General features: G+C 38.3%; 1 protein-coding gene across 8 annotated transcripts in view; it reads right to left on the bottom strand.

Annotated features, from left to right (window-relative positions):
• LOC114875900 (putative polypeptide N-acetylgalactosaminyltransferase 9) overlaps positions 1-13,737 on the bottom strand; it is a 183,463-nt gene that overhangs the window by 54,670 nt on the left and 115,056 nt on the right. For all 8 annotated transcript variants that reach the window (XM_029186731.2, XM_029186728.2, XM_029186730.2 and 5 more), the window contains 2 exons: positions 4,143-4,864; positions 2,523-2,721 (listed from right to left, as the gene is read on the bottom strand). In XM_029186731.2, coding sequence (XP_029042564.2) covers positions 2,523-2,721; positions 4,143-4,392 — 449 coding nt within the window. In that variant the 5' untranslated portion in view covers positions 4,393-4,864. The remainder of the gene's footprint in view (positions 1-2,522; positions 2,722-4,142; positions 4,865-13,737) is intronic.

The raw sequence follows: 13,737 nt of genomic DNA on the forward strand, positions 1-13,737 counted from the left end.
AAAATATGAGCCCTGATTTCTGTCTCGCAACGCTCGGACACTAATATTTTTCAATTATCACACGAATGAAGTTTACCTGCTCTGCGTATAATTGCAACACGATCTTTTAAAATTTTCTCACTTCTCAAGATTCTAAAACTTTGAAAATTGATAATTGCAGGAGCTAATAAAAATTGAGCAATTTTATTATACACAGACTGTAAATTACTTAAAAACTTTCGAAGTTCAATTAAGTTGTTCATCCTAACAGGGTATAACTGCACACCCCTCAACACCTAATCGATAATTGCAAACTCGAAAAGAACAGATTGCAACTTCGTTCGAACGTGAAAGAAACTAATTTTGTGAAAGCTTTTTCTTAAACTTCGCTAACTCATTCGCTATCAGTTATGATCGCATTAAGAGGGAGAAGTTTTGAAGAAAGCAGCTGATTAAATTAAGCACTGTTTCGAGTTCATTATTTCACGAAGCAATATCAATTAAACCATCGAGCTTCGTCAACGAGAAAAACCACCGATATTCATTTCCTTTCAAAAGGAAAATTTTCGTATCGATTCTGCGACACTTGTCCCGGTTCCTTTTCGAAGAGAAGATACCGCTGAATTTGCTCTACATAATTGAAGGGATTCCCCGAGGGGTGACGATAAACTCGTGTCCCAATGGCGAGGCAAGGAACCGTCTTTGAACAGTCGCCGGGCCGTGAAATCAATTAAACGATCTGTTACGGATAAACTTTCTCTTCCTGCGACTTAATGAATATGTCGGGAAGCAAGCGATTGAATATTCAAGAATCACGGTGCCGTTCAAACGGGACGCTTCATGCTGAATTTGCTCATTAGCTGAGGTGGATTAATTTCGTCTGAAAATTCTTCATCAAAGACCAGCTGGATATGTCTTTATATAATTATACCAATTGAAAATCGAGTTACCGTTCAACGGCGAAAAGTTTCAGCGACTCGTTAATCGAGCCAGGACATTAGCGTGACCGCCGATTCGCTAAACATTGTCGAGAGGCAGTAAATCAGAGCCACCTGTTCGCGGACACCTGTGCACCCTGTTGTCTCACCCTTTAAATCGTTTAGCCGAGCTTCCAGCAGCTAGACCGTCGTGTTCATGAAGTTCAGCCAGCTGTACTGATAATGTCGCTGAATATTATGTAAATTGTAATTAATATTCATGGGGTTAATTCGCCGGCTGCGCTGAAGTTTTACCGAGAATTTACGATCCTGGCAGGGGAACGTGTTTCGGGGCTGGGTCCTCTGATCGTCGGCCCAGATCTAGCTACGTACCTGACCGGATTCGTCGTGAAATAAATCGCTAGTCGTAAGGCAACCACCGTGATTTATCGTTGAATTATGAAGAACGATCTACCGCGAAATGGATGGGCTTCACCTTGAAGGCGATAAATCGAGCATGGTTTTTGATATTTCGTCGAACGATCCCGGCAGGGATTTTCAACTCATCCACGGTGTTTGCCGGATCTCGCGTAGCCGACAGACATTTCCTGCTTGTCGATCGACAGCTTGATACATACATGAAATATACTGCGCTTTTGTACAACTGACATTTTTTTGTTCGTTTGTTTATACCCTGAGTTACGGGGATGATGGTTTTGGCAGCTTTTTCGTTGGTTGATATTCGAAGAATTTTCTTTTTTCAACGGTACCGTTGTGAGTTCGATCTCCTAAATGCTATTCGAAGTGGAACGAGTGACGTTCGATGAGCAATTGTTGGTAATTAATTAAATCACCGTATTGCCGCGCTATTCGTCTTCATTTCAAACTCGTTAGAAAGTTGCCGCGCGACAAATTAGCCGCGATGCAATTGATTAAACCGTGCAACGTGTCCGGTGTTTCGCATTCGGTGAAATTGCTTTCTTCGCGTCAACGAAAAGTAATTCAGGCAATTTGTTAACAAGAAACTGCAATAAAGTCCTATTACGCGGAGACCGGTAACGTACAAACGTCTCCCGTTCTTTGCTCTTTGTGCTCGCGAAACGCGGAATACGCGAATAAAACGGGAAACGAATATGTGTTCTCACTGTATTACGTTATCCAACGAGAACTGTGAAGAATCCTTTCCTATTTCACATCCGTGTCCCTATAGAGGAGAATTTTATTTCATCCCGAGATACATCGTTTCTATGTAACTCAAACTAAATATACTCTCTGACGATATAATTAAATAATAACAAAGGGGAACTTGAATTTTTAGCGAAATACTTGGCTACAGCTAGAAATTATCTCGTATTTTTTGAGATCCTCGAGTGTCGAGGCTCCCATTGGAATAAGGGATAATTTTATCGTCTGTTGAAACTGAGAAAACGAGGTGACTTGAATAAAAATGTTAAAAAATAGCGTAGCTGAAAATTGACAAGATTTTGTGACATAAGATTTTAAAATTTAAGGAGTGACTAAAGGATGTCTAATTTTTCTCAGTTCTTGCAATATGAAATCTAACGTCGAATAAAATTTTATAAGAGCGCAAATAATAATAAAAATATCGGAAAAATTCTGACTTACCATGGGTCGCGTGGGTCGGGCAGTGTTCTGTGAACAGAAATCAGGTCGCTGACGTACTGATTGAACGCGTTGTTTAGCCACCCATCGTCGACGAGTTTTTTAGTTTCGGCAGTCAAATTTGTTGGTAGAATCACAGGCCTTCCCATTTCACCAGGAGCACTCGAGTCCTGTTCACGAGGAGCAACGAGTACACCACCGCCTGGAAACGAAAAAAAAAAGAATAAAAAAAAAATATTGCAGTACACGACTTCCTGGAAGCATTCAGTGCAAGTTGGTACGTAAAACTCGGGTAAATGTATAGAACATCCTCTTTGTTCTTTAAAAAATATTTTACAACTTCTGGGAATTATTTATTTCTTTATAAATAGTCCATTTAGAGGATAACGTTTCTTCTGCATAAATTTTTAAATACAACTCAAACCTTAATTAAATATTCTCCTATGATAATTATTAAAATAACACACTGAAACTTGTGTTCTACTTAAGTACACCAACTTCGAAATGAGGAATTATTCTGGAACTAAACTCTGCATCAACTCATTAAGAAGACAAACTATCATATGATACTTTGAATAATATGCTGAATAAGAAGCTTGTATTTTATGTAGAGCAATATTTCACTAAGAATATTTGACTTCGTTTCTAGTTGAAACTCGACAAAACCGTCCAAAATTCAAAGTAGCACCCATATTTCCCTTCCAAATTGATTCGCGCCTCATTCATTTTATTTGCTAATAAAATCACCCCCAAAAATATTCTCCCTTTATAAGGAAAAGCAACAGTCTAAGAAAGCCAGGGTCAAAGAAGGAATTGAATTTCCCCGGTGTTCCTGTTCCCAAGTACGGCTGTCTCCTTTCTGAGAGCTTTCTCGCATAAACTGCAGTTTTATTTTCCGGCGCCATATTGGCAAGCCATAGGTAATACCAAGAAGGGTAAGTGGGCAGGTTACGAAATGGCTGGTTGCCGCGAGTTCACCCAGTTTTCTCGGCGTGTTGGCTCGCCTTGAAAATAATTTTATCCCGGTCGACGAAGTTGTTCTCCGGTGTGTGTGTGCGATACGGCAATAAAGAGCAGGACAAATTGCTTTAGTGCCGACCGGGTCGTTGAGAACTTCGCCGCGGTGAAACTCGGCTCGTGTATCACCCACGCCACCCACTGCTGCCTTCGTCTTTCGAAATTCCGACTGCACCCTTCACCCTGGCCCACCCATCCTTTTTTACTTTAAAGTGCCCTTTCATCGAGATATTCCAAAAATAATCAATTTTTAAAAATTTAGTAAAAGTACAGGAATCGTAGATAGATTCCAATACCCAATTACCCAGTTGGCAATATTCGAATGATAAATAATAAAAATAGCGAAATATTCTGAAATCACCCACGCCACCCACTGCTGCCTTCGACTTTCGAAATTCCGACTGCACCCTTCACCCTGGCCCACCCATCCTTTTTTACTGAGATATTCCAAAAATAATCCATTTTTAGAAATTTAGTAAAAGTACAGGAATCGTATTCCAACACCCAATTACCCAGTTGGCAATATTCGTAATTAAGTGTGCGGAATGATTGATAATAAAAATAGCGAAATATTTTGAAATTTGTTAAAATAAAGTGTTAATTTACCTTGTTCAGGCCCGGCCTGGACGACCTTCGCTTTAGCCTGCGCGCTAAGTGGCGTCTCTTTCCTGAGCGGTGCGGCTACAGGCACGAATCCATTGGCCATCTGAGGCGCCGCGACGCCCGACGGCGCCAAACCTTGCACACCCGCGTCCCCACGATCCTCCGTGTAGAGTAAAAAGCACACGGTGACCCAGACCGCGGTGGCTACCACGGCTACCTTCAACCACAAGGATCTTCTTCTAGGGAAACCCATTTTCCTATGTCTAGGATCTAACCCACCGCTCTTCTTCACCCGATATTCTCCTTTCGAGCACGGTTCGATTCACGATCGTTCTTCAGCCGGCTCGAGAGATCGCGTTACCTCAGCGACATCCTCTCCTTTCGTCCTGCTGCTCCTCTTTCGCTCGAAACTTCCGCAAAGTATGTACAGCAGTTTCTCTTTTCGCGATTCAACTCGAAATCCTTCGAGTAAGTTGGCTATGAACGATCCGGTTACCAGAGATTTTTTGACAGACTGCACTTGCCGATCACGTTCGATCGACATCCGATACCAGTTCGTGGACGATCGATCATCGTTGGTCCTGCATTTTATTCGATATGCAACGCTTCTGAGAGATACGTTGAATTGGTCGAGAATTCTTTCGAAAGTTGAACCTTGCTTCTGATATGAGTTGATATGTATTCTTTGGGGGGTGGATTTTTTGGGTATCACCGCATGCTTGGACCTGAAACATTAAAAGCGAGCAATCAGTGGAAAATTGATTAACACTTTGAGCGCACTTTACGTAAACATAGTTTGGTAATGATTAAAATAGTTGATAAAGTGATTAAGGTAATTTGATTTAAAATAGAGTTCCAACGTGAAAAGTTTTATTGTACTAGTTGGTTATTGACTTCGAAAATTGTTTGCTGAATATTTTCACTGACGAGTAAATAATTAATTAATTGATTGAAAGTTTATAAAATGAATACCACGGTAACTTTGCAACAGAATTTCTGATATAACATTTGCATCATTATGGTGGAATAATTAATATCGTTTAACGATATTCGTTCACATGTATTGGATTTAGTTTTTGTATTAAAATACAACTCTAGAGGATCCTACGTTTGCAGTAAAAAGTAAATTATTATCGGAATTAAAATTACAAATGGCGCATGAATAATTAAATTCATTTGAAACAGTACACCCGAAAGCAATTAGCATCTGTTGAATGTTAATTAAAAAGAAATCTATGGAACGTATTGAAGTTAATTTAAGCAACGTAACAAATTCCAATTTGGCTACAGATCTCTGCAAACTTCCTAATTTCAATTTCGAGCAATGTAGCAGGGATGTTCTGTTGAAAGATCAAGTTTCTTATTCACTGAGGTTGATAAAACGTAGTTGAAACACGAGCGTGCAGTCGGAACACGATAAGAACTATGAAACTCGATTAATCAGTCGACTAGCACCGTCAAAAGTTTTATTAATCCGGTTAAAATCTGGCTGATGAAGAAACTTGCCCATCCAGCAAACTTTGAACTTTAATCAATCCGGAAAGATCGATCATTTTTACGAGTTACATCCTCAAGATGAATTACAGAAATAATAATAGACCTTGTGAAACATATATTAAACACGTTTGCGGTTGCGTGCAACAACGTGCGAGGAAGATACAGCCATAAATTAACTTACGCGAAGTAATTGAGCAATAGATCACGGTTGGGATTTCATTAACCAAAATAAATCATCCAAGGAAATTTCATTTGCGGCCAAACTTTTGATTATATTCCCAAAACAATGGCGCACTAATTAGTGCGCTTCCAAATTTTTAAAGTAAAAATTTTTGAAACTGAAAAAGTTTCTTTTTAAAATTAAAATCACCCTGCGCTTTTCACGTTCCCTTCATACTATTCCCTTCAAAATAAATGAAAGCAAAACTTTTTTACCTAAAAAGTATTTAACGCTACCTGTTAATAATCCTTATCGTTGTGTCGCGGATACGACTCAAAATCGCATATTGAACCATTCATTAATAAAGGTAAAGCACGTACCATACTCGAAGACAGGAAGCAACGTAAGCGAGGAACGTGTTAATGGTGTCGGTACTGGCGAAACATTACGTGAATCGCGGAAAAAAGGCAGAGACGAAAGAGAAACGAGCAGAGCGCAATCTTCGTTCGTAATCCGGCATTAAAATGCCCACGTTCGGCATTGGAAAATAAAAGATACTAGGTGCACGCGTATTCAACGTGTGCATCGTGTACCGTTACTGAGAGAAGATTACGTTTCATTCGATGCGACCAGGTGCATTCCAAAAATTTCTACGGTTTCCTTACCATTGCTGCCGTGGAATTTTTCCTTCGAAAGAGATTTATTTTTTCAAATTTTTACAGAGATCGATTTGCTCGAAATTTTTTGATAACCATTCAATTATTATCAATTTGTCACACTTAGTCGCATCAGGAATGAGATTAAACTTTATTTCATAAGACGTCTAGGAGACAGGAAATTTTGACAGGTTTTAATTGAACAAATCAGAGAAATTGCGGATTCTGTTACGAATCCAAGAGAATCCTAGTGCGACAGCGACGTTAACAAGATTATTAAACTTTCAAGCGTACATGGTGGTCGTTACGAGCGTACGCACGGTTGTACGTGAAATTGTGGAGAATTTCGTGTTTATAATTGAGTAGGTTGTTTCTGAAGCGTCTTATGGAAGCACGTCCGTGTCGTGTAACCATTTGGACAAGATTTTGTGGATTAATTCATACCGGCTGAAAATCAGTCTTGCTGACGTTGGAGGAATTAACAAATATTTTAGTAAATATTGAATAATTTGTATAGTTTCCAAGGTATTAATTGTAAGCTGATTAGAAAGTTTCGATAAGTTACTTAGAGATACAAGCAAATGATAATTATTAACAATAAATCCACAAAATCCACCTCTTCGAATAATAATAAATGATGCACTGAAAAATCCAGTGACTTATTTTTAATAAAATAAAATTTACGAAAAAGCAATTTAGAAATAGATTGAAGATTTAGAAGTCTCCAAACAGTAGAATGCCAGGAAGTCATTAACGAAATTCCAACTTAATTATTTTTCTTTATACGTTGAAACGGGACCGCTCTGACGGCACTCAGAGTATTCCACGTGAAATTTAATTAACCTGCACACGAGAGCCTATGAATGAATCACGATAATTTAGATTCAATTTCGAACCTGGAAACCCGGATCGTTAATATCGAACGAAGTTAAACATAAAGGAAGTAATTTTCTAGAAATGAAACCAAAATATCCCCGAGGAGATTATTCATGCGACAGATGGAAAAAAAGAAAATTCCATCACTTTTTAGGTGTCTCGAGCTGATTGCATTTAGCGTGTCGAACGTAATACCGTATGGGAGGATTTAATTAGAACGAGGTGGTAGGAAGGTGTTCCACCTTCGATGGATCTAATCGATACAGGATTTAGCATTCGCATGCGAAATATTAGAATACACCGATACATTAACAGATGACCTACATAAGCGGCCATGAAACACGATGCAACCAATAGTTGCACGTGAAATGGAAATGAATCCCCTTAAATCGGATACGACATTTGATTCATTGCATCTTATATGTAACGTCGAAACGGTATTCGTGAGATTACTTTCGCAATTAAATTTCCACCTTTTTATTTCTATAATTTCAATATCTGGAATTTAGAAGAAGCTACATCCGGTATTAAAAAATTAAATATTACTGGTAAAATTTATGATTTGTAAAAGTCAGATTTCAAGTTATAAGATCAACTGCACTATAAAATATTTCCAATAATTCTAACTCTTCTTCCTAAAGAAATCATAAATTTGAATAAATTTCCAAGTTATTTCATTTACCTACAAATAGTATCATAAATTATACTGTAAGATTCATAACACGTAAGTAGTTAACGTGTTTCCTACCATGGAAAATCTCCTGTGACTACAAACTTCATATTATATAAGATCCTCAAGACTGTAAGTGAAAACATAAAATACATATTGCTTTTAAACGCTGAGGAAGTCAGCTATATATAACGGTTACAAATTTTATCATTAATAAATATTTCTGTAAATAATTTAGAAAGGAAGAGATAAGATACGAATCTGAACATGAATTTCCTCGTAAGACTTATTGAAAATAAAAATACCACCTAATTAATTTTCAACATGACAGAATGCGTCTAAATGGGTCCGATATTCGTCATGCGGTCAGATTCGTCATACAAGGGTTAACCGTTTGAATTATCATAGAATCGTCTCGGACCTCAAATGGCGTTTACAATGCAACAGCGTAGATATCCGTTTCATCCCGCGGAGAGCAATTTCAACGGAGAATAATCGCTTCCACGAAGCCGTATCGCGACACGAATCGGAATTGTTCGCGGTAAGTAGGTGTACAAGCCGCTTGTTCGCGGCTCCCCGGGAAAACTTTCGCCGTGCACGCAATCTCGACAATTGTCTAAACTTGTCGTCCGTACCGTATATCGGCAAGTCGAACGTTGCATTCGAAACGGCAAGGAATATCCGGAAAGACTCCCGATAGGAAAGCTCGGGGAAAAGCTCGCTCGAGCATCGCACTCGGGGTTGCCTCGAGTGTCTGCGTGCGCACGTTTCATCGTTTTCCCTCGGCTGCGTTTCCACGGATTTACGGAAAGACAATAAGCTTTTCCTCGTCTACCGGCAAGTGATGTTGAAGGTTTGAGTGTTTTCCGAGCTTGTTTAACCTCTAACCACCGCAGACTATTTTTCAACCATTAACACCATCGGGCGTAACTAGGATTTTTATCCGGGACGGTTCTAGTTTTCAAAAATCACTTAAAGGTCTTGGAAATCAATTTGTAACAGTCCTGGAATTCTATGGACTAGCTACGGAACAATCTCTGTTAGAAGATATAATGGCGCTATCTTCATTGTCGCCATCGTTCAACGACTCATCGCGCGTTTGCTCGTCCAATTCAGCTGAACGACCGAATAAAACTCAATTTACAAGGAACTGGCCAAGTATCGGACCTATATAAGAGCCGGCACAATGCTCGTCGAGGGAAGTGCAAGCGATTGCACTTCGCCGCAGATTATTACATTTCTGACAATCGAACCAGACAATTTCTCGTCGCAAGCCAACACTACCTTACTTCCACCGTCGGGGAGCCTCTATTTTCAGGAAAATGGAGGAACCAGTGTCTCGAGTAGCCACACGTGTTCGCGAGAAATTGTAACGACTACTCAGATAACTGTACCCCTCTCGCTTTTTAATGATACTTTTCACTGCAACTTACCGTGCCGAGAAAATCCTACGATCGATGTAACGAGATTTTAGTTTTTCACGGGGCAGACGGGTGGAAATCTCGAAGAATTTTAAGCTTCGCTTGAATTCGTCTACACTGGTGGAATTCATTCTGGACACTTTGAATAAAACTATTCTTTATTTTATATTTTTATACCTTCCGTGGGTTACGTTTTTAAATCATTAACTTCAAAATTTTAAGTCTTTATTTTCTTTATGGTAACGAACTTTCTTAACCATTAGATTGCCGGAAAATCTAAACATAGATGTTCTGTAGCAGCTCATTCAAACATTCATAAACATTCATAGAATAAAATAAATAAAAAAAATTTTTTAAATGGAGCCACACACACCTTGTTTTTGCACCTGGCAACACGAAACGTCGTGGATATCCAACGAAATATTAATTTCTTTCTATCTCCTTTGATGTGTTGAAATTGTAATTTTTATTGTATATTAAAAGTATACCTGTAAATGATCTTATTCCTGATTTTTTTATATAAGCGACGCCCTAGAATTAGAAAGCAATGATTAGAATATAAGATATAAAAGATTATATATTAAATGATTTGAATAAATGCGAAATTTAAGTAAAAATTTAAAAGTGTTCAGAATTAATTCAACTAGTGTATACTGCATCCAACGAGACTAGACAGTAAATGCGTAGAAATCCACGTGCTCGAAGCAGGCCCGGATCGCAGTACACAAACTTCGACCGAAATGTTTGAAGAACTGGAAACAACTGAGCCTCGGCCCTGCATCGAGCACGCAAATTTGTAAACATATCCCGATTCGTCTCGTTGGACGGATTATAATCTTCTATGCCTCCCTACACCAATTGTTTATTTGTCAAAAGTAAAACAATATTCCTTCGCGCCGCTTTCGAATATCCTAAAATTTTCAATTTCCATCCCCTGTTTCCAGACAGCATTCGAAAACTCTCGTGCGATCGAACGAGTTTCCATTCAGTTTCGCAGGATACCTTTGCAACACTCCCGAGGAGAAACCATGAATAAATTCCACCGCATGTTCCCTATTTCTGATCCTTGTAATTCGTTGAATGTCGATAGAAGTTGGCGGTGAATTCTCGCGACGAAAATCGTGCGAACCGAGAGAGGGTGAAACTCGAAAACGCAACTGCTCGAACCACGGGGTGTCTGGCCATTAGGGTGGCAGTGTAACAAGGGTAGGAAACTCCGGCTTGAAAATAGAAGGAGTCAAATAAACAGGACACGCAACCGAGATGTTATCCCGGGTGTGGCAGTGTAACGTAACTTCGAGAAACACGAAAGGGAAGACATTGAGAGAAGAAAAAATAAATAAGAGAAAGTTTTCGGAAAGTAATCTGACGAGAACCCTTTCCTTCGCTTGACTCGTTGATGAAATTTGAAAAATTAACAACATAATGGTAAATTCAATCGTTTTACGTTTCAAAAATTTCCATCGAAAGAAGGCAACTTCTGTAATTCCCTCAGACTTAAATAGAAATCTTCTTTGAAAAACGAATCGTTCCGGGTAGAACGAAAAGTTTGAAACTTAAAATTCTTCTCTGGAGAAACGCGAGACAGTCGAGCGACGAAACGAGAAAACGCAGATCGACGAACAAGCGGGACCGTGTCGCGACTAAGAAAATAAGCCGACTGTCTTCGAGGGTGCGAACGAAGAAGGCAGGGTAAAAGATTTCGAATCTGCATGACGAGCAACCTCGATGTAAGGAAGATTGAAAAAACAATCGGAAAAGAAGGTTCGTGCATAAAGTCGAAGATTTTCTTTTTTTAACAGGACTTGCCTCGTTCACTGTAAGCTTCCTCTTTGTCCCTGTTTCTTCTGTTTCCCGTTCGTCCCACCCCTTAATTCGAGGGTAGTTCGCGAAACAAGGGTCAATATTATTCTTTCGGACGCGTGTTACCCGCTCCTTCTTTTGCTTGATTTAACGAACGAAAGGACACTTGAGTAATTCTTTTCAAATAATTCAGTTAACGAACGTAAATGTTTTTGGACACACTATTTCTCTTGTTGTTTCACGTGTGTATCGTTTTCTTTGTTGAATTTTCCTATTTGAGTGCCCTGAGGCTATTTTTCCATTCAACACCACGGTTACAATCGTATTTCTAATTTAATATTGTTAATTCCCATGATCAATTTCAGCGGTTCTATTACTGATATTAATTATTCCAAATATTTTCTTCATTATGCAATTGCGGTAATTATTGCAAACCACTACTCCGAACGCTTATTTAATCAATAATTTATTGTGAGTTGATTCGATGATTAATTAAATAACAGAAGCACATATTTAATGTTGAAGAGATTTTTATAAATACCGAGATATATTTAAAACTACACCAGTAAAAATTTGTACGATTTTTTAAAAAGAGGAAAGAGTACTCGAAATTATGGTACAAAAGAATTGCCGTGACGTTTTTTGCTGGTTCCAAACGTAATTCATGGCTCGTATGAGAGAAAAAACGTGCACGAAGTTTCACTTCGACAATGGAAAGTTGATTAACGAAGAATTATTGCTCGATGTTTATGCCCATCAAAACGTTCAACCGTGGAAACTTCATTCCCTTGAGGTTTGACAAAAAACGCTGTTGAAAAATGGTGCTTTTATTATATTATACGTTTACCGCACCCGACCGAGTTATGTTTAATAAAAGCTTTTTAATTAGAATTTATAGAAGTTGCATATTCGGCCATTGTTGAATAATATTTTAAAATTTATTCTTCTTGGAAATAATGCTTTCAAATTTAATAGTGCTTGTTAAAAGTGATAATAAATTTTTCATTTAAACATTTCATTTATAAATAATGCTCGTACAATTCATTTTCTTCTCGTACACAAGAAAAATAAAATTTCATTAAAAAGTCTACTTTGAACCTTAAAATCTTTAAGTGTATCTTGTTTTAAATCCTTCGAATAAATTATAAAAGAGAGATAGTAGAAAGGGGTGGTTTTGTATGTTAAAATTTCTGCAGAGCACGGCAACTTTATTCGAACGATATGTAAATTGCAATATGTTTCATTTCTATTGTTCTGAACAAATTCTGCTTTGTTCTCGTTTATTCAACATTAAACAAACCGTGTAATTGCACAGCCGAAACAATTCAGTCGTGCAGATATCAATAACTGTTACACCATTCATTGCATGTAATCAATTTTAAACAAATGTAAACTTCAATCCATTCATTACACCAGAAGGTAATGAAATAATCGGTTTAATAATTTGATTCATAGAATCGCGATTATAATTTATTAAAAGCAATGTATAAATCACGTTAAAGCAAAAAATATTAAAATAAATTAAAATTCAAGCAAGATAACCGGCAACTAATTAACACTCTCTCAGGACGTTTCATTTCAAGTTTCAAAGCATACCAAACGAATATATTCGTCGCATCTTCGGCGGTAATGAATTTTTCAATTAGAACCGGTGCACTTTTTGCACGGAACGGGGTTAACTTGGCATACTCCTCGGCTGAAAAACGTGCAGCCATTTAATCAACGTTGTGATTTCGCTTTGCCTTTCGGAATCGCGCGTATGAAGCGTCCGTAATTTGTAATAAAAAGTAAATTGCCCTGGAAAATTCGTGCTTTTTGCGCGCACAAAGAGGACCCCTTCGATTCTGCGGACATCGAATTCGTTTTCCACGGCAATAAAATCACTGTTGCGTTGCCGCCGACGTTCTGTTGGCTTGGAAAAGTCATAAAAGCGAGCGAATTTGAAAATCTTCGATTGAACTGCGAATCGCGAGCGAAATATTGCCGGATAAAAATCTTTTCTTATCGTTCAAATATTGGATAGTTCGATTCGTGTACGATTTCTTATTGATGCCTATTTTTCGCAAGCAATAACTAAATATTAAAAATCATTTAAGAAAAACGACTTTAAAAAAGAAAGCGACATCTATCTTGTTTAATTAACAAACTTAAATCTCAGCTAGCATTTATCGCACTTGAAAACGTATAAATGTGATCCAAAAGGAACAAGTTGATCTGTATAGTCCTGTTGCAAGTACAGGAATGGTTTTACGGTAATCCGAGGAAAATGTGGACATTAAACGTTCTCTCGGCGAGGATGAAGAACAGTGGCTCATAGACCGACGGGCAATAAAGAGTTAACGCGGTAACCACTAATGGAATAATGGACACACCAAGCGCGCAGACAGAGGCTGGACCATCGCCAAATACGTACTTTCCATCCAATATATCCGCTCGCTTTTTCCAACCCTATACCTCTCCTAATCTCGCTTGCACTCTTCACCCTAGTCATTATGTGTATTGAATACGAAAATCT

The sequence above is a fragment of the Osmia bicornis genome, chromosome 14 (genome assembly GCF_907164935.1).
Source record: "Osmia bicornis bicornis chromosome 14, iOsmBic2.1, whole genome shotgun sequence".
Classification (NCBI taxonomy): Eukaryota; Metazoa; Arthropoda; class Insecta; order Hymenoptera; family Megachilidae; genus Osmia; species Osmia bicornis.